Genomic DNA, 22500 nt, shown 5'->3' on the forward strand with positions numbered 1-22500 from the left:
TGCATGTGTGTGTGTGTGTGTGTGTGTGTGTGACCATGTTTCTGTAGGTGTGTGTGTGTGTATCAGTGTGTCTCTCAGAAAGTATATATATGTGTGTGTGTGTGTGTGTGTGTGTGTGTGTGTTCATGTGGGTGTGTTGACCGCATGTAAACGCTACCTTGTGGTTAGCGTGAGTTTAAACAGTGGAGTGGTGGAGAGAGAGAGGGAGGCAGCGAGACAGGCTGGTCATTGTCACTGCAGGAGCTGCCTGGTACACTGGGAGGGTCCCACTATAATGTATGGCCGTAAGTAGCCGGGGGCCTGGGAAGCGTCTGCCTCTCTCTCTCTCTGCACAGCCTGCTGGACCTCACCTCGCCGCTGTCTGTCTGCCCATAGCATCATCACACCACTCATTCCCAGTTCCCACTCGCTATACGCGGGGCGAGCGACTGAGCCGGGCCCTGGGAATGTTTGCCTGGTCAAGATCAAGCATTTTGGTGACACTGCGTATTTCAGTAGCCTTTGTTTGAGAAAGCATAAGCACACGTCGCATGTAAAGCGGCGTTTCTTAAAATACTCCTCAAACCAGATCACAGGCCGGTTTCTGTTGCGTCCACACATCACAGAATTCTAGTTTTTGATGAGGTGACTTTTCTTTAGAAGCCCTTTAGGATTTTTTTTCTAGCTCACCTGCACAAACTTTAAACCTGTTTCTCTTCTTTCCGTGTTTCTGTCATTGTATTTGATCACTGTGCCTTTATCACTTCACTGACACCCCGTTTACACCTGTTTTTTAAATGCGATCCGTATCTGGATACAGATCGCATTTTAATACCAGGTGTAAGTGGGGTGTCAGATGTGTTATCACTCAGTCTGCAAAGGAGAACTTCGTCGAAAAGCAATGCTGATTTAATTTGCACATGATCTCACACATATCCAAAAACTGTAAACAGTTTTGCAGACATTCATTTAGTTTGACAGTTATTGAGTTGATTTGAGTTCAGTTGTGGACCAGTGATATAACTCATGCACAGATGACATCACTGGTCCACAACTTCACTCAATTCAACTCCCCATAACTGTCAAACTAAATAAATGCCCTGCGAAACTTGTTGTTGTGTGAGATCATGTGCAAAAACACACCAGGATTGTTTTTCCACAAAGTTCTTCTTTAACTGTTACAATGACTGAAAGAGTCCCAGGACAAGACTGACTCTTCTCTCTTTGGATGTCTGACTGAAAAACATTGAAGCCCTGTCCAGCGTTGTGATCCCAGTGAGAAGATGTCTATCATAGGTGGGTCCTTTTTGCGTGCCACTACAGTGTAAACATGTCCGCGTGCGTGCGTGCGTGTGTGACATGTGGCTCCATACCTGCATGGTCCTCCTCTTGGTGAGGGTGATCACAAAGTTCTTCCACTCCCAGTGCTGCTCCACCACATGGGCAAAGACCACGTGCCCGTTGCCACAGGCCCCAGCCAGCTGGGTGCCGTCTGCACTCCAGGCCAGGCTGAACACGCTGCCTGTGTTGGGCTTCTCCAACGCATAGGACCACTGCAGAGAGAGAGAGAGAGAGAGAGGGGGGGGGGGGGGGGGGGCGCAATATGCTTAATGGCTATGGACATTTATCTCCAATCATAAACAATTACCTGGGGGGCGATTGGGGACATAGAAACAATGAGAAGCTGTGAGGAGAGAAGTGGTGAGAGTGAAGAGACTCAGTGATCGAGTGTGTGTGTGTGTGTGTGTGTGTGTGTGCGTGTGTGTGTGTGTGTGTGTGAGTGTGTGTGTGCGTATGTGTGTGTGTGTGCATGTAATGTAAACTATAAGTAGAGAGACAGGGGCCCAGTCAGTCAGTCAGTGAAGGCTGTGATGAACTGTGAGACACTGAAGGAGCGCTGGGCCCTGCCAAGTCCGGTCGCGCTCACACTCGCGCTCGTAAACATACGCTCTGCTATCCTCATCTATTACATCCAGGGAAGAAGGGAGGAGGAGGAGGAGGAGGAGTGGGGTGGGGGAGGTGGTGGTGGTGGGTGGGTGGGGGGTACAGGGAGGAGGAGGAGGAGGAGTGGGTTGGGGGAGGTAATGGTGGTGGGTGGGTGGGGGGTACAGGGAGGAGGAGGAGGAGGGAGGGTTTACATATGAGCCCCCAAACTTGAGCCAAAAACTGATTACCAGGACCTCTCCTTTTCTTTTTATGAGAAAAGGTTTCAGAGAGGTAGAGAAAAACAGGCACAAAGAAAGAGAGAGAGAGAGAGAGAGAGAGAGAGAGAGAGAGATTTTCTCCCCGTGCACTGTGTGCTGCGTCAGCCAGTGAGACTCGGTGACGGCCAGAGAAACAGCTGAGAGACACGCACTTCTTCACAGCATCTAGGACAAAAACACCTCTCCTGTCTGCGTGTCCTCTCTACGTCTGTCCCCGTGTCTCACCCCAAACCATCCTCCACTTGTCCCTCAGCCATCCCTTTTCTCTATCTAATCCCTTCTGCTTTGTTCTCTTTCCAGGCAACCCCCCCCCCCCCCCCGCGGGTTGTCCTTCTCTGCTCCCGTCCCCCATGTCCCCCCGCGTGTTGTCCTTCTCTGCTCCCGTCCCCCATGTCCCCCCCCCCCCCGCGCGTTGTCCTTCTCTGCTCCCGTCCCCCATGTCTTGTGCAGAGTATCTCAACACAAAGACGTTTCTGTTGTTGAACTTCTGCTTTTTCAGATCCCCCCTGTCAAAGAACACATGACGCAGCTAAGATAGTCTCTGTCAAAGAACACATGATGGGGGCGTCCGGGTAGTGTGGCGGTAGACTCCCTGCCTAACCGACACGTGTCCATACAGGAACGATTGGCTGTGTCTGCGGGTGGGAAGCCAGATTAGGGGTATGTGTCCTGGTCGCTGCACTAGCTGCACTCTGGTCGGTCGGGGGGCGCCTGTTCGGGGCGAAAGGGAACTGGTGGGAATAGTGTGATCCTCCCACGTGCTGTAACGTCCTGCCGGTGAAGCTCCCCGCTGTCAGGTGAAAAGAAGCGGCTGGCAACTGCGCATGTGTCGGAGGAAGCATGGTGCTAGTCTACGGCTCTCCCCAGATCGGCAGAGGGTGGAGCAGCGACCGGGGCAGCAGGGGGAAATTGGCCAAGTACAATTGGGGGGGAAAACAAACAAAAAAAAACACATGAATGAGGTGAGCTGAGATAGTCTCTGGGTCTAACAGCAGTTGAGGCTTGTTGTCTTCCAGGGTGATGGTCAGTGTGAGTGTTTGTATGTGTGTTAAGAGGCCTGATCACTTGGTAGATTCACACCACAGTTGGCTACACTAGATCAGTGGCCATAGACTTTCTATCTGTCTCACCCCCACCCACTGCCCCACCCTACTGTATCTGTCTGCGCCCCCACCTCTCATGTGTTTCTCCCTCACCCAAAGCTCATCTTGTTCCCTGCTGTGTGCTGTGTGCACATCAAGCATTCCAGTATTGCCGGTGCTGATTTGGTGTTCTTGTAGCCCCTCCCACAACCATCACCACCAGCCTCGCAGCCCCTCCCTGACCTCCCCCATCACCTCAGGTGCCAGGTGGCTGGCAGAGCCGAGCCAGGCCAGAGGCTTGTCAGCTGTGATTTGCCACACAAATGCGCACGCGCACGTACACACACACAGGGCAAACTGATTATGAAGGGAGAAAAGCGCTAACGTTAGCCTAGCGCTGCCTCCTTGCCTGCTATAGAGAGACAAGTGTCGTGCAGTGAGCCAAGTGGTGCGGTGAAGCTGAGAGAAAAGGCCTCAGTGTGTCCACTGCCTCAAACACGTGAGGTGTGACATCACTTCCTCTCTGCTGCCTTTGACAGGGCTAGATGCTACAGGTTACAGGCCCACTGCTTTGATCTCTCTCTCCCTCCCTGTCTGTCTGGCTGTCTCTCTCCCTGACACGCACGCACGCACACACACCCCCCTGTCAGCTGGTGTTGGTCAGCACCCTCCCTGCAGTTAATGCCATATCAGGGGGATCCAAAATAGTTGCAGGTAAAAAAGAAAATGGAAAACCAATGTGGACAAGACAAGACACCAGGAACAGCTCTGGGCTGTGAAGCAATTTTGGCACTATAGCCAGTATAGAGAGGCAAAGTGACCGCCTACTTCCTGCTTCAGCACTGTACCAGAGATTTTCATCCGCCATTTATTTTCTCATAGACATTTCATAAAATGCTTATAAAAAATAGTGTTGTTCAAACGGTTCAGATATATTTAGAAACAGGAGAGACCACATTTCACTCAGACCAAAACGTTAAAAAAAATTGCAGATTTAAAGAAAATATTTTTTCGATGTATTTTTTTTTGTTTTGGTCAAAGTGAAATGTTCTATGGTCTCTCCCGATTCTAAATATAGCTGAACCGTTCGACGAAGTAAAACTATTTTTATAAGCATTTTACGAAATGTCTATGGGAAAATCAATGGCGGATAAAAATCTCTGGTACAGTACAGTGCTGAAGCAGGAAGTAGGAGCGCCATGTTTGTTGAATACCTGAAGCCGAGTCATTAGTGGACTTCTCGTTATTCACATACAGTACATGGCCATTTTGTCTGCTATATCCATCAATCAAATCAAATCAAATGAAATCACAACATCTATGCTGAGAACAATGAGTGACTCTCACAAGTACTGAAGCTCTACTGCACGTCGCATGCACTGGACAAACGACACTTTGAATGATCAAGTTTGTCCTCAATGTACCGGTACTCAATTTACATACATATATGAAGACATTACAGTCACATTCAAAAACATGATCAAACTACAGCTTATTTGGTAATGACATGGAATAAAGAATATACACATAAATAAATTAATGAAAAAATGTCCTACATCTCTGGTGATCAAAATGTCTTCCTCCTTGGCATCCATGAACTCCAGTGTCAATAGTGTCACATGATCACCAAATATATATATATAGTTATTTTTATTATCCTGCAGATTGTCTGCGATGAGGGTAATGACAGCAATTATATGATTTATTTTCTCTTTCTGGAGAATTACAAGAAAAAAACCATCAAACCTCTGTGTTGGGGACAAGGTGAAAATGGTGAAATTCCAACATAAAACAGTATAAAAGTGAGATAAAAATAAATGACTGCAAAGGGAAGGGGGGGGGGGGGTATAGTGGAGTAACAAAGCATACTAAGCAATGACAGCGTAAATAACTGGATTTCTTTTCTTCTTAAAAATACATCCCAGGGACATGAAAGTGCCTGAAATCAAATAATCACCCATACACACACACACACACACACACACACACACACACACACACACACACACACACACACACACACACACACACACACACAGACACACAGACACACACACACACACACACACACACACACACACACACACACACACACACACTAAATATATTTTACTGTACTATGTCACACACACATACCCGTTCCAAACACGAGTGGAGGTGCGCCGTGCTGTGCGGCTGTGCTTAGACAGGCTCCGCCGCCAAGCCCAGCCTGTAGTACCAGCGTTTACAATAATAAGAGATCCCATCTATTCTTCAGGCTAACATCTCGGGACGTCCCGCTCGGTGTTAGAGCACCCCAGGGGGGAGAGGAGGAGGGGGGGCTGCACGAGAGAGAGAGAGAGAGAGAGAGAGAGAGAGAGAGAGAGAGAGAGAGAGAGAGAGAGAGAGAGAGAGAGAGAGAGAGAGAGAGCGATGGACGGGGGGTCAGAGATGGAGCTGAATGTATACACCAGACTGTAATGAAGCAGGACACATGATATCGGCCCAAGGAGCACTTTTGGATTTGTGCTTACCTAATGCTTTTAACACATTGGGCCATTTGACTCATTCTACAGCCAGCCAACAAGTGAGATTGTGTGTGTGTGTGTGTGTGTGTGTGTATTTGGGGGGGGGGTGTTCATTCGTGTGTGTGTGTGTGTATATGTACTGTACTGAATACAGTAAGTCTGCATGTGTGTGATAGATAGAGAAGGCACGAACGAGTTAGAGAAAGTGTGACAACGGGTGAGAATAAGACAGCACATCAGGCTGATTTAACTGTGTGCACACAGGGGGAAATGATATCCCTCTTATGAGCGTGCAACAATGGCTGTCTTGAAGGTGTGTGTGTGTGTGCACGACACGTGTGTGTGTGTGTGTGTGTGTGTGTGTGTGTGTGTGTAAAAGAGGTGAAAATCCTCTGGCTTGTCAGAGTTGTCAGGCAGTGACTGAATATGGGACACGGGGGGGGGGAGTCCTATAGCTCTCCTGAGGAGGACGGACTGGGCCAGGCCAGGAGAGGAGAAACCCGGGACACCAAGGATTTTTCCAGCAGCATTCAGTCAGAAGACATGTCTGTATGTCCCTCCGTCTCCCCCTCACCAATCTGGGAACCCAGAGTCTATTTGTATTTGAAAAATAGACTCTGGGACAGCCCTACCTTTTCCCCCGGCTTCCTGTACAGCGCGCCTCTCCTGCCACCGTCACTTCCTTTCCCGCGTCCGTTTCGGCTATTCTCTAATAACGTCAACGCGAAAACACACGTGCATAGAAGACGTCACCTCGTCTCACAACAACAGTGGAAAATGACTGGAGGGGTAGTTGTTGTTGTGACTAGTTGTTGTGGAACAGTGGAGCACGGACGCGGGAAAGGAAGTGACGGTGGCAGGAGAGGCGCGCTGTACAGGAAGCCGGGGGAAAAGGTACGGCTGGTCCTGTCCCAGAGTCTATTTTTTCAAATAAAAATAGACTCTGGGTTGCCAGATTGCCCCCTCGCAGAAGACATGTGCATATGTCTCTCTGTCCCCCTCACAGAAGACATGTGCATATGTCTCTCTGTCTCCCCCTCACAGAAGACATTTGCATATGTCTCTCTGTCTCCCCCTCACAGAAGACATGTCCGTATGCCTCTCTGTCTCCCCCTCACAGAAGACATGTGCGTATGGCTCTCTGTCTCCCCCTCACAGAAGACATGTCCGTATGTCTCTCTGTCTCCCCCTCTACCTGTCTTTCATGTCTCCTTTCTCTCGCTACAGGTGTGGGGTTTAGATCTTCTAACAGCGGGCTGCCCAACAAGTAATTGGCCCAGGCTGCCTCAGAAAACTCTTCAGTAAAAAAGATGGAACATTTACAAATTGAAGAGTGAGTGGAAGGCCGTGCACAGAGTGAACTACAGCGAGGAGCAGGGTGGAGGGGGTAAGGACTGATGACGAGACGGGAGGAGAGGAGAGGAGAGAGAGGGAGCAGACAGAAAGGGATTGGAGGAGACAGAGGAAGGGGAGGGGGGGACCAGGGGGAGGGGGGGGACCAGGGGGAGGTGAATCAGACGGTGGAAATAGATTTGCTGACTGGTTTTATTGGAGCCAAAAGGGATGAACCTGGACCTGCTCCAAACATTGGGAACTCTACTGGAGAGAAGGCTGGGATTCAAAATGTGTGCAAAAAGAAAAGGAGAAGAAGAGAGAGAGAGAGAGACAGAGAGAGAGGGGGGGGGGGGGTGACAGGATCAGGGCAGAGGTCGATGAAGATGGGGGGAGGACGGGGGGGGGGGGGGGGGGGGGGGGGGGGGGGGGGGGTCCGGTCCTTCCTCGGGCTGGAGCCCACTCTCTCTGGTCACTGAAGCCTGTCTGTCCATAATGGGCAGCTTTGTGGCCAGGGGGAAGGTGACAGACATGACGTGTAGTTCTCAGCTGAGCTGTAGGGGGAGAGAGGGGGAGACCCCTCAAACTCACAATGAGCTCATACACACAGACCGAGCGTATACAGCAGCAATGCACGGCTGTGCATGCACGCCTGGGTACACACGCCGAAACCCCCCCCCCACACACACACACTCACACACACACACACACTCTCACACACACACACACACACACACACACACACACACACACACACACACACTCGTGTCAAGGACGTGGCAGAAGACCAAGGCTGGGAGTCTAACACTTGTGATGATCACTCCAAGCGCCACGCAAAACACCCACACATGCATCCTGTGTGCGTTGCCATGTGTGTGTTAACGTGACTCAGACACACAGACGTTAGCGGCACATAGGTGGCAAAACCCTGCAGAGAAACGGCCGGGGGTGTTGGGATGCTGCATTTACTAACGCAACGTAAATTGATCAGCGTTGCTCTTCCACCCTTCCCCCTGTTTGGCCGGCCTTTTTATTGTCTGGATCTCTCTTTGTTTCAAACTTTAGACTTAAGCGATGTTCCACACAGACCCTGGCTCGCAGCACGCACACTCTAACTGTAGGCACACGCAGACAGAGTCACTCTTCTGCACACACACACACACACACACACACACACACACACACCACAGCCAGTGAAAAGCGACGAAGTTGGAGCGTCTCTTAGAGCCTCTTTAGGGCGCGTACGTGCCCTTTCCCTCCTCCCTTCCTCCCCCTCGCTCGCTCCTCTCCGCGTTTCTCTCCACACATGTTTGCCATTAAGACTGGCAGGTGTTGTGGGCTTGCCTGCCGCTTCTCTCCATTGTTGCCCTGCAGCCTGCAGCCAGCATGGAGGAGAGGCCTGCAAAACGTTAGCTCAGAGGCAAGTAAGCTCTTCCACTCAGGACCCCCAAACAAAACCCTCACCCCAACTTATTAGCGAAAGCACCCTCTCTCCCTCGTACCTGCTGCTCGTTGGATTATATAAACAACTGTTTTTCTTTTCTTTTTTCTATTCTTTCATGCTTTCTTTTTTAATATCTCCCCCCACAGTTAACTCTAACTATCAAACACCCTCATTTAAACTTGCCCCCGGAGAGAGTTGTACACAAAGACTCGCCTGGCATATGAAACACTGATTGAAACAACACGCGCGCGCTACGAGAGAGAGAGAGAGAGAGAGAGAGAGAGAGAGAGAGAGAGAGAGAGAGAGAGCTGCCACGGACACAAAGAGCTATAGGCAAAAGGGGGAGGAGACACAGACGGAGCGAGGGGCGAGCGAGCAGGGAAAGTGTTGGAGAAGAAGACGGAGGAGAAAGTGAGAGAGTGTGACTGTGCCAGTGCATGTAAATAATAGATTTGTTCCCCGCCACCCCCCCCCCCCCCCTGCCGCCCACTGTATCTCCCCTACCTGAAGCAGTGCTGCAGGTCACATGACCCGGGTTGAGGGGAGTGGGGCGTGCGGGCAGGGAAAGGGTTAATGACACATGTTTGGGCTAATGGCTCCCAGTGGAGCTATCTGCTGATTCAGCCCCATTACTTCACAGGCATTAAATATGTCTGCCCTGACTGCCCCTGCCCTCCAGCCCTGATGCTAGTCAACAACATGCTCATCAGCAGGCTGGCACGGGACGTCCCGACTCCATAGCTGTACCACTCTCCTTCCCCCACGTTACGCTTCTCAGTCTCTGGTGTCTGTTCTCGCCTCCCTCACTACTCTCTCTCTCTCCCTCTCTCTCTCAGTGAGTGCCACTCAGTGTTGGGCAAGTCACTTTCAAAATGTAATATACTACTACATATTACTAGTTACTTTCATTTGAAAGTAATAGGTTACTTGCCAATATTACTGTCTGTGTAGAGTAACTCGTTACTTATTACACTACTTTTGCATTACTTTCGCCAAAATAACAGCAGTAGCAGAATGACATCGCCGCCGACCCTAACCACCCCGAAAAATTCTTTCAACCATCTTGAAGTCGGTGTGTAAACTGTCCAAAATTCTAAATCTTATCCGTTTTCCTTTCTTATTTGATTTGATTTGATTAGGAAATGATTGTGTATCTTCTTTATATATGCTTTGATCAAAACAAGTGTTACTTGACAAAGTAACTGGTATAATATTACTGAAATCCTATTGGTAATAAGTTATATTACTGAGTTACTGTTAAAAGTAATATATTACATGTTACTTTTGTAACGAGTTACCCCCAACACTGGTGCCACTGAATATCTTTTCTCAAGGAAAGACAGAGTGAGTAGATTCTACCCACTCTGCCTATTCTTCAAAAGTATAACATACCATGTGTGCAATAAACTGCATCTATTGAGATTCTCTTAATTGTAACTTAAAACACACTGTCAGTGGAGCATGTTAGAGCTTTGAGAATTACCAACTGAACCTAGTATTGTGGAGGAACTGATGTATATTCATGTGAGCTGCAAATCTATAGGGCAAAATGACAAGTGGGACATAGGTCGCCTAGTCAACAATGGGCTGGCTTTGAGGTAGCTGATTGGCCACTAACTAGGGATGGGGCCGATCCCATCCAATATCGGTATCGGGTGCCGATATAGGCACTAATTCACGGATCGGATCAGAATTTGATTTTTTTTTTCAATTCCAGCGGGGGCCGCTGGCCGTAATTTGCCCATGTATAATAGCATCCTTCTTTGCCTTGTATATTTTCTTAATTTTGTCTGCTTTTTGCAAGGTATATTTAAAAAAAATATATTTAATTGGCCAAATCTTTGCATATACTGTATATTCAAGAAAAATATTGGTATCGGCATAATATCGGTATCGGCACATATCCAAATTCAGGTATCGGAATCGGATCGGAAGTGAAAAAATGTGGATCGGTGCATCCCTACCACTAACTGAGCCACGTTATGGGAAATTGGAGGTCGGTTTCTATTGTCTATTTGGAACGGAGCAATGAGTTTCATCGCATTCATTCACCATCTATTATTGAAGGATCTAGTTTGTTTATTCACATATCAGTTACAAGTGAAATGATTTAGCTAAAACCAAAAGCCGTCTGGAAAAGACATACAAAATTGGACAAACTGGAAAAATATGAAACATACAATGCTGTATTCATAAATCAATATTGATCAATGCCATTATTAAATGATGAATATTTATACAAAGAAAATCCAGGGCAATGGTACACTTTGGATCACTGGGCCAGATTAGATCTGAATCCTACAGTATACTGTAAGCCACTGGTTAAAGAAGGGCTACGTTAATCTGTTATCTTAGCACTGTACTAACATTAGTGGGTAACCAAACCTAGCCCAGGGTTAAGAGTCCTGCCAGCTGGCTTCAGTTAGCCTGTATGCCTCTGTGCAGGACAGGGCCTGGCAGTGCAGGTACAGACTGTAAATCCCTACACGTAATAAACACAACACAGATGCCTGGGTGTAATGTATACTAGACATACGCGTGCAAGTATCTAGCCATAAACAGATAGATAGAGAGTGCGTGTATGAGAATACAGACACGACAATCGACAACGCTCATTCCCCCAACCAGTTCTGCGAGATGAGTGTAGGAGAGTGAAACTCAAAACAAAGTGGTTTGTTGGGGGGGGGGGGGGGGGGATTGGTTGAGGACTCATCAATCTCTCAGCAGATTAGCGGGCCTTGTAAATGTCCGCCTGCAGTGACCCCTCTATGGGGGCTGGGGCTTGCTGTTAGGAGGATATGGACGGGCTGGGCCTGTGTCCAGAGATCTGGTCAGGCCTACATAACAGTCAAGTGTGGGAACTGTGCTGGCTGGCCAGGCTGGGAACAGGCTCTCCTATAAGCTGGACTTGGTGTGATCCAAATCACCACACCTTCTTCGAGCTGAAACCATATTGTTCGTCATGCTACCTGAATGTACAGCGATTGAACGCTGCATGTTTATTTGTAGCCTGGGAGCCTGACGAATCTGCCAGCTAGCTCATGTTTCATTTGCTCTGGCAGATGCGTCTGGCTCGCCCTCCCGTTTAGACACATCTCCACCTGGCCTGAAAAACAGCCCAGCCAATCACAGCCACTTTATTACACGGCTTTGCTTAATACTCATCTGATTGGTCATCGCGGCTATTCTACGTCTGTTATTTCTGTATGGCAAACCGCGGCTAGCAAAGAGCGTTGCTAATACCACTCCATACAGTACATGATCCAGTCATATCAATCCACAGAAAGAAGTCTGGTAAATGTAAGGATTGCTTCATGTCGGGGTCCTGCATCACTCTATCAGGGTTTATTTGTGTTCGTCTCTTCAAACAGACGGTTGGCTCTTGCAATTTTCAAATGCTTGTGCCTAAACGTCTGTACGTCGAGCACGGAAAACTTGGTCAAAACGGAAAGGGAAACTCAGGGGAAAATAATGAGCGATGATAGGGGGATATCGCAGATGATGGAGTTAAATACACAATCCCTGGATGTTTAATTTCGGGTAAAGGGGTTTCCATTAGTTTCTATACGTTTACGCCAGCTCTGTGTATTAAGTGCTTTTGCGGGACTGTTTGATCACAAGCCACAGACTGTAAATGTCACAGTTTGTCTGCCAAGTGGACGAGCCTGCAGGGTAGGCCGCTCTATGAGCTAATGCTAACAAAACTCGCTAACAAAAACAACAAACATATCTGCTGCATCATCGCCAACTTTGGTTTAACGTAATGCCACACTGGGAGCAGCTGTGATGTCACGTGTGCAACAACAAAGGCTCCTCTTCAAAATAAAGCATGATTATTATCGGATGATAATTTATCGGAAAAAGGCCATTATCGGAATAATAAATAATAACGCAAAATGGCCATATCGGCCGATAATTTATCGCCCCGATAATTATCGTGCATCCCTAGTTGAGGCATTTTAGACAAGGCCACACTGGTGCTTTTTTGACAACAGTGTTGCCACCATTTTGGCCTGAAAAAACACCCCCTTGCGCCAATCGGACAACATCAGAACGGTCATCAGACGATGACAGCCAAATCAGAGGTAGTCTCCCCCAGGCCAAAATGGTAGATTTGCTATGTGGTGTTGTTGCAATGGAACAACGTATTAGTGGTCACTTCTTATCAATGTAAGCTCTTTGTTTTGGACTGTGCCCGTTGGCAACGCCCCCGTGGAAATATGGTATGGTGGTCAGTATGTCTCAGTCCCAATGTCAACAAGACGGCATTCTTCATTTTGTGACACGCGCAGAGGAGGGCACAAGTCAGAAAAACATTACCTGACGCTAAATCATTTACCAAGGGGGATTGGTGAGGTCATTATGTGGAGCCGCTGTCCGGGAGTTAAATTAAGAGCATCGGATGTGCTGTGCTTTATAATAAAGCCTAACCCACTGCATTAAATTACACACTAGCAAACTGAACAAGGACTCAGGCCTATAAAAGAGATGCTTTCAAACATCCCATGGCACCACATAGTCTGAGCTTCCTTAATCACACTGAGATTCACACACAGGCACACACACACACACACACACACACACACACACACACACACATACACACACAAGCACACCCATCACCAGGGAGGTGCTGACCAACTTGACGCAATTGTCCGGTCCAAACGCAACTACTACCCACAGGAAATGGGCTGTCAGCTGAGATGTAGCCTATAAACTCACCCTTTAACCCTGTAACCTTTGATGTATTACCTCAGGTAAGTTGATAAAGAAGGAAAGAAGCGTAATGTATACCAAAGTAAAACAGTTGACCATTACCACACAAGCACTCCTAAATATTGCTCTATTTTTTTCTCTCTCCGTCTGTTTTAGCTTTGTCCTCAAACTGAGGTGGTTTGCAAAGGAGCTCTGTGTGGGTGTGCGGTGTGCGCGTGCATGCGTGTGCAATGTGTATGTGTGTGTGCCTGTGTATAATATACACACATCAGCCTGGAGCGAAACCTTATTTCCTCCTAGCATAACGCCCTTACGGCCCATGACGCATCACACTTTACATTTAAGATTGTTAAAATAAAGTAGCCAATACGAGTCAACTTGTCTGCAACAGACACAGTCTCTTCCCTAGATGCTGCACAAACAAACCATTCTCTGCAATAACACACAATGGCTACATCGCTATAAGCTGCCTTCTAAACATAGACCGGTGAAAGGAGCTCTGCAAATCTCTGCATTGCAATACCCAGTTGGCTGGGCGAGCTGGATAGATACAGAGCCTGGGCCTGGGGCGAGTATAGAGTGGCACACGCTCCAGCTTTGACAGGGAGGAGGGAAATGGAGAGATGGAGAGAGAGAGAGAGAGAGAGAGAGAGAGAGGGGGGGGGGGGGGGGCAGGAGATAGCAAAAGTGTGCAGGAGAGCAAATGAGAGAAGGAGAGAGAGAGAGAGAGCAAGGGAGTGAATGAGAGAGAGAGAAAGAGAGAAGTAATGATCTACATATGGTTTCATGCTGGAGCCTCAACACAGTAACCATAGACACATGCTGGGGCCTCCTGGGACTCATCAGCAGGACACAGCTGTGAGCTGGCCAGCAGAATTCTATTAGCACCAACCATGCACCACGCGCACACGCACGCACGCACGCACGCACGCACACACACACACACACACACACACACACACATACACACACACACACACGCACGCACGCACGCGGGCGCACAGACGCACACACACAAAATCACTAAGAATTGGGGTATTTGGCAAGGCCTATGCTGTGGCATGCTACACAGGGCAGAATGCATACGACCCATTGGAATACAATGGGTCTAAAACATTGGTTCCCAAATTGTGGTCCGCGGAACACGGGGTTCCGCTAGAGAATTGCATTTTTTTGTATTCTTTAACAGACAACAGTTTTTACGTACACATTAACCCTGAGGAGTAGTCGGCTTGGGCCTATTTTCAGAAATATCGCGATATTTGGGAAATATCACAATTTTGAAAATGTACTTTCAGAGGCTGTAGCGGGCTCTGTTTTTTTTTTATTAATATGTTTTTCCGATTTCCCCCCCATTTTGTCCCCAATTGTACTTGGCCAATTTTCCCCCTGCTGCCCTGGTCGCTGCTCCACCCTCTGCCGGTCTGGGGAGAGCTGTACACTAGCACCATGTTTCCTCCAAGACATGCGCAGTAGCCAGCCGCTTCTTTTCAGCCGACAGCGGGAGCTTCACCGGTAGGACGTAGCACGTGGGAGGATCACGCTATTCCCACCAGTTTCCTTCCACCCTGAACAGGTGCCCCCCGACCGACCAGAGGAGGCGCTAGTGCAGCGACCGGGACAAATACCCTCAATTCGGCTCCCCTCCCGCAGACACCAGCCAATCGTGCCTGTGTGGACGCCCCCAAGGTCCCCCGTCTGATAAGATCTTTGCTTTTAGATGTTTTATTACAGAAACTGTCATATGAAACCCGTGACATGAACAGGCATACACATCCATTCTGTCATTGTGTTGCTTATGGATGGTATAGCGAAAATAAACTATTCCCCTTTTTTGTGGGGACCCCATGGAGGTCCCTGGACCCCACTTTGAGAAGCACTGGTGTAGATTGGCCATGGTCCTTACTGTTTGGATTTTGCATGTTCTCCCTGTGTCCACTCCAAAGACATAAAAGTTTATTGGAGTGGAGAGTGTGTATAAATATGAGTGCGAGTGGTCAGTCTGTGTTTGGCCCTGTGATGGACGTTGGCTGGCTACCTGTCCAGGGTGTTTCCCTGCCGTCCGCCCAGTGCACGCTGGCCTGGGACAGGCTCCAGCCTGACCTGACCCTTAGCGGGCAACATGGAGAATGAATGAATCCACTATGGGATTCCACGGCACAGAGGCACAGCGTTTATTTTGGAAAGCAGTGCGGAGCACTCGACTAAACTGTTCTCCGATGGCTTATGTAATAGCTGTTGATAACAGCTGGTTGGATGTGTGAACCTCACAGGATACTGTAGGTCTAAGCTCCATCCCAACACTTCTATGATGTGAACCACTATATATACACGCACAATGATGAGTACAGATTTCAAAGAGCCTTATAAAAACACACAGATAAACACATAGCAGCAATACACACACATTGACATGCACACGCACACACATACAGGTGGTGACAAGTCCATTACTTCTCTGTGGAGGCAGAAATTATACAAATGGTGCCAAATGTGGGAAGCAGTCGATAAATTAGCCATTGTCAAAACGAAGCAGTGCTCTGATCCACATGGAAGAAGCCAACAGAGGAGGGGAGGAGGAGGCAAACATTAACCCTTTCCAGTCATCCGTTTCTGGACCTCCATAGCCTCCAGGCTTTCATCGACTTTGTGTTGGCAGTGAAGCTCGTCACCACATGCCGAGCTGCGATACGCCATCGACACACAAGCTTTGTGTGTGTCCACGTGTGCGCTGGTGTTTCATTGTACTTAACTATGCCTAATAATGCCTATTGTGCTCCCACTCACCACCTCTGACCTCCTCCTCAACCATCTCTGAACTCCTCCTCAACCTCCCCTGACCTCCTCCTCAGCCACCTCAACCTCCTCCTCAACCACCTCAACCACCTCTGACCTCCTCCTCAACCATCTCTGAACTCCTCCTCAACCTCCCCTGACCTCCTCCTCAGCCACCTCAACCTCCTCCTCAACCACCTCAACCACCTCTGACCTCCTCCTCAACCATCTCTGAACTCCTCCTCAACCTCCCCTGACCTCCTCCTCAGCCACCTCAACCTCCTCCTCAACCACCTCAACCTCCTCCTCATCCTCCTTAACCACCTCAACCTCCTCTGACCTCCTCCTCAACCAGCTCTCTGTCCCGCTGAAGCCTTTTCACTCCCTCCCTGCCTCCCTCACCCAGTATCCCCCACACTCCTCACACTGCCTCCTCCCTCCCTCTCCCTCACTGTCTCTCCGCGAGGGTGACATGTTTGTCTAGTGAGTGGAGGTAGTGATTTAGTGCCGCGGGGAGTGATGACTCTGCCAGAGGGGCTGGCAGGGCACTGTCTCACTATCATACACTCACTCTCCAGCCATGGGGGGAGGGAGGGAGGGAGGGAAGGAGGGAGAAGTAAAGAAAAAAGGGACTAGAGAGAGAGAGAGAGAGAGAGAGAGAGAGGGAGGGAGGGAGGGAGGGAGAGCGAGAAAGAGTGAGAGACTTGAGGGACAACAGAAACCACCATCTTTTATGGAGAGACCAATCCTCCCAGCCTCACTCCCTGGGCCAACTTTACAGGATATATTAGACAGTTCTACACTACACTTCTCTGCCGTCACCCCCCTGTTCCCCCCCCCCCCTCTCTCTTTTCTCAGCGCTTTTTCATGCTCCCCTCCTTTTTGCTTTCCAACAAGGAGAGCCTTTAGCCGAACTCTGGAGAGGTGTAAAAGTAATACCATGTCAACAAGTGCCTCTCTTACTCTAACCCATTTCACGCACGTCACACACGCACGTGTATACGCACTCGCACACGCGTGCACTATAAACGTGGTGGTCAATCATCTGCGAGAAGGACCTCAGCACACGCTGTTCCACAGAGCGTGTCAGAATGAGGAGTCCAGAAAATAAACTTGAAAACCAAAACATGGTCAGCAGCAGGAAGGGCCTGTACGATACAAAGGAGACAGCGTTCTCCTCCTCCTCCTCCTCACACTGTGAGAAGGGAACCTTCTGAACTGTTTGGTGTGATAGATCAAGCTCAGTGTGTGTGTGTGTGTGTGTGTGGATGTGTGTGTGTGCCGTCTCTCACACTGTGGGCGTGGCCTCGACCTGCCTGCCAACCTCACTGACACGTGTTCAAAAGGAGTTTAAGATGGTTCATATGAAGACAAGAGGCAGAAGGTGTGGAGGAAGAGAGCTCGGATGGTTGAGAACTTGCACTCTCTTGCCACCCAGTGCAGCTCAGCCCGCGCAGGCTCACCCACTACAGCTCACCCACTGCAGCTCACCCCACTGCAGCTCACCCACTGCAGCTCACTACAGCTCACCCCACTGCAGCTCACCCCACTGCAGCTCACCCACTGCAGCTCACTACAGCTCACCCCACTGCAGCTCACCCACTGCAGCTCACCCACTGCAGCTCACCCACTACAGCTCACCCACTACAGCTCACCCCACTGCAGCTCGCCCACTGCAGCTCACCCACTGCAGCTCACCCACTGCAGCTCACCCACTGCAGCTCACCCCACTGCAGCTCACCCCACTACAGCTCACCCCACTGCAGCTCACCCTCTGCAGCTCACTGCAGCTCACCCACTGCAGCTCACCCACTGCAGCTCACCCCACTGCAGCTCACCCACTGCAGCTCACCCACTGCAGCTCACCCCACTGCAGCTCACCACTGCAGCTCACCCCACTACAGCTCACCCCACTGCAGCTCACCCACTGCAGCTCACTCACTGCAGCTCACTGCAGCTCACCCACTGCAGCTCACCCACTGCAGCTCACCCACTGCAGCTCACCCCACTACAGCTCACCCCACTGCAGCTCACTGCAGCTCACCCACTGCAGCTCACCCACTGCAGCTCACCCCGCGCACGCAGGCTCACTAAAGGCAGGCAGCAGTTTATAAGAGTCAGAGAGAACAACAGAGTCAGGAGGAGAGCAGAGAGCAAGAAATAGCAAAGGAAAAGCACACATCTAGTAGGGCAGGGAGGGAGGGGTATAGCGAAAGAGAGAGAGACTGCAAGAGAGAGAGAGAGAGAGAGACTGCGAGAGAGCGAGGAGAGAGAGAGAGAGGAGTAGCCCTGCCCAGTTGCCTGGGGAGAAAACTGCTCTGCTGCTGACTCAGGACTCTCTTTGTTTGACAATGCTCCCTCACTCTTGCTCTCTCTCTCTCTCTCTCTCTCACACACACATGCACACACACACACACCCCACGCGCGCGCACACGCACACACTTTTTCTCAAACTTACTTTCTCCATTTTTGTGTGACTATCTCTCTCTCATGCGCACATGGTCTCTCTCTCATTAAACGTATGTGGATTCCTTCACTCTCTGACTTACTCTTCGTCATTCTCCCCTCTCTCCTGTGTAAACCCCTCCACATCTGCTGTTTTTCCACCCCCACCCTCTCTCTCTCACTCCCCCCCTCCACCCCCATCCTCTCTCTCTCTCTCTCCCACTCCACCTCCCATCCTCTCTCTCTCTCTCTCCCCCCCCCCCACCCCCATCCTCTCTCTCTCTCACTCCCCCACTCCACCTCCCATCCTCTCTCTCACTCCCCCACTCCACCTCCCATCCTCTCTCTCACTCCCCCACTCCACCTCCCATCCTCTCTCTCTCACTCCCCCACTCCACCTCCCATCCTCTCTCTCTCTCTCTCCCCCCACCCCCACCCCCATCCTCTCTCTCTCTCACTCCCCCACTCCACCCCCCATCCTCTCTCTCACTCCCCCACTCCACCCCCATCCTCTCTCTCTCTCTCACTCCCCCACTCCACCTCCCATCCTCTCTCTCTCTCCCCCACTCTACCCCCCATCCTCTCTCTCTCTCTCACTCCCCCACTCCACCTCCCATCCTCTCTCTCTCTCACTCCCCCCCTCCACCCCCATCCTCTCTCTCTCTCTCACTTCCCCACTCCACCTCCCATCCTCTCTCTCTCACTCCCCCACTCCACCCCCCATCCTCTCACTCCACCCCCCATCCTCTCTCACTTCCCCACTCTACCCCCATCCTCTCTCTCTCTCACTCCCCATCCTCTCTCTCACTCCCTCACTCCACCCCATCCTCTCTCTCACTCCCCCACTCCAGCCCCATCCTCTCTCTCACTCCACCCCCCCATCCTCTCTCACTCCCCCACTCTACCCCCATCCTGTCTCTCACTCCCCCACTCCACCCCCATCCTCTCTCTCTCTCTCTCTCACTCCCCCACTCTACCCCCATCCTGTCTCTCACTCCCCCACTCCACCCCCATCCTCTCTCTCTCTCTCTCACTCCCCCACTCTACCCCCATCCTCTCTCTCTCTCCCCATCATCTCTCTCTCACGCCGCCACTCCACCCCCCATCCTCTCTCTCTCTCTCTCTCACTCCCCCACTCCACCCCCATCCTCTCTCTCTCACTCCCCCACTCCACCCTGATCCTCTCTCTCACTCTCCCCATCATCTCTCTCTCACGCCGCCACTCCACCCCCCATCCTCTCTCTCTCTCTCACGCCGCCACTCCACCCCCCATCCTCTCTCTCTCTCTCACGCCGCCACTCCACCCCCATCCTCTCTCTCTCTCTCACTCCCCCACTCCACCCCCCATCCTCTCTCTCACTCTCCCCATCATCTCTCTCACCCCGCCCCCCCGACTCCCACAGGCTTCTCCCTGCCTTTGCAGTGACATTTTCCTCCATCTGCGCCGTACTGTGCTAACCATCCCCTTCTCATGTGATGAAAACAGATAAAGGCGTGCAGCCTAATAAATCTACAATGCTTTCTCTGGCCTTTTCACGCTCCACTAACAGTGGTTCAGGATCAGGACCAGAACTCTGGCTCGTTTTATTCCCTTCCAGCAGCGGTAGTTTCCAGATGTCGGCCGGCCATAGGTTGGCAGCCAACTGCCAGCCCGGGTATAGGCTCCATAAAGATAAACGGGGGAGGATGAGATGGACCAGCCCAGGCCCGGGTATAGGCTCCATAAAGGTAAAAGGGGGAGGATGAGATGGACCCTTTGGGAAGATAGGAGGCCTGCCTGAACTGACTCTGTTAGGGAGGGAGAAGTTGGCATGGCACGGACCAGACACTACTGCTAAGAAAGGAAGAAGATTGACCACTGGTCGGCTAATGGACATCAGGAGCGAGAGTCACTACATAAGAGTCAATACTGGCTGGCAGCTATAAGGACAGCAGACAAAGATCCTATAGAGACGGAGCCTGCAAAGGAAGGAGGGAGGGAAGGAGAGACAGACGAAGAGAGAGAGACAGAGAGAGAGAGATGGTGATTCCATCTGGACATGATCCCATTCCCAGAGGAGCGATGCTGAGTAAGGCTCACAAAAACCCTGAGGGGACCCCCCCCCCACCCCCCCTCCTCCACAGAAGAGAGGGAGGTGGGCAGGAGCCAAGCTCAACCTGGAGGGAGGGAGGGAGGAGCCAAACTCACACAGAAGAGAAGCATAAGTGTGTGTGTGTGTGTGGGGGGGGGGGGCACACTGATAAGGAAGAGGTAGAGCAACACACCCTGACACAGGGAAGAGGGGGCATGCACACCCAACAGGGAGAAGCATAAACCCTCCCCTCCTGAAGAGGGAAATGGTGCACACAGAGAGAGAGAGAGAGGTAATTAGGAGGAAATTGATTAAGACCAATCAGCACTCAGATCCATACAGCATGGCTGTGAGAGCACAGTACTGGCACAAAGTAGTGAAGATGGATGGGACAGATAGGGGGGGGGGGGGGCAGCATCATATTCCAGAGTCACAAAGCAACACAGCGGTGCATGCTGGGAGAAAAATCACAGCCGGAGATGATAAATCATCGACTGCAAATGATGATGATGGGCCGTTTTTTTGTCTGTTTTTGTGAAAATAACCAGCAGATTCCAGCAGTAGATACCAGTGGTTTTATACTCACTCACAAAGCATACTCTTCAGAACAGCACTGCCATTATCAGCTATCAATCTGACAGACGATTTATGACAACTCATCTCCCGATACTCTGAGGGAGGGTGACAGATGTTAGCAGAAGGGGGGAATCAGAGTTTCCACTTCCACTGTGGAGGCAGAACGGCACGCACACGCACCAAGGAGAAATTGTCATGTTCATGTCATTACTTATGACAGGGCTGTTTGAGCTGAGGTGAAGTAAATGGGTAAATGGCAGCCTGAGGCTAACATGTAAACATCTGACCATCCTAACGAGGCTGTGGATAAGTATAGCCTTCTACAGAGCAGAGGATGGGAGAGGAGAGGAGCTTTACATTTGGGTTTATGGCTGGTAGGAGTGGAGGGAAGCTGGACTGGGCCACGTCTTCAGGCAGACCTCAGCCAAAGCAGATGAGGAGAGGCAGGGGAGGGGTCATCGTTTAGCTTAACTTTCACACATGAACTCTGGACTCTGTCCGCTGAATCCGGTCCGCACACATCCCCCGGAATGACCCTTTCAGACAGGAGGCGTTGTTTTCACACATCACAGTGTTTAACTCAATATGCGAGACAGACTTTTATTTACCATTACCTTACAATTATGTAGATGACATCATATATTTCAGAAAGCAATTCTCCACTCCGTCAAAGCATTAGTCTGGCGATAGGGATAGAAACAGGTTAGAAGACGTGGGGAGGTGATGTGCCAAAAAGTGAGCCATTTGTGATGTATCCTGTATCCCGTTTGCGACGTATATATCCTGCCTGCCAAATAGTGGTCGCCCGTAACTTTATACGCTGGAAAAATGCGATTTTACAAGTGGCATTCAAATCATAGCTGACCTGTTTTCAATTTATTTCTCCCCACAAAAGTTATCTCTTGAATATTTCGCCTAATGCAACACTATAATTTCCTTGTTGCACTTTCACGATTCATCAAAGCAGACAGGGAGGTTGTTTACTCACCAATTCGTTTTTTTCCCTTCCAAATAATCCAGCCACGTAACTATCCATTCATGAAATGAAATCGCACGGGAATAATAATGGTTTGTAAAAGTACCATTTAACAATATAACAGAAGTCATCTCAACGTCAGCAACGCGCCCAGTTGCTCGCTCTCGTCAGGACATCCTGCTGTTACTAGCTATTCAAACATGCGCTGCTCTGCAAGCAACACGGACATTGTGCTACGGCCTCAGGTGGGTGTGGTTAAGAACCGATCATACATATACACCCCCACCCGAGTAACGTCTGACGACATCTTCAGGAGTTCAGCGCGTGTCTGAAAAGGGCTATCGAGTTCAATTAGAAGCGGCTCTGTCCTGAACATTGACATATATATAATG

The 22500-nt window shown here is 50.0% G+C and overlaps 1 protein-coding gene across 1 annotated transcript in view; it reads right to left on the reverse strand.

Annotated features, from left to right (window-relative positions):
* ift80 (intraflagellar transport 80 homolog (Chlamydomonas)) overlaps positions 1–22500 on the reverse strand; it is a gene marked incomplete at its 5' end in the record, with an annotated part of 61527 nt that overhangs the window by 16087 nt on the left and 22940 nt on the right. Inside the window, 1 exon segment of the mRNA XM_083636741.1 lies at positions 1353–1532. Within this exon segment, the coding sequence (XP_083492867.1) occupies positions 1353–1532 (180 nt within the window).

This window comes from Poromitra crassiceps (genome assembly GCF_964638095.1).
Source record: "Poromitra crassiceps genome assembly, chromosome: 5".
Classification (NCBI taxonomy): Eukaryota; Metazoa; Chordata; class Actinopteri; order Beryciformes; family Melamphaidae; genus Poromitra; species Poromitra crassiceps.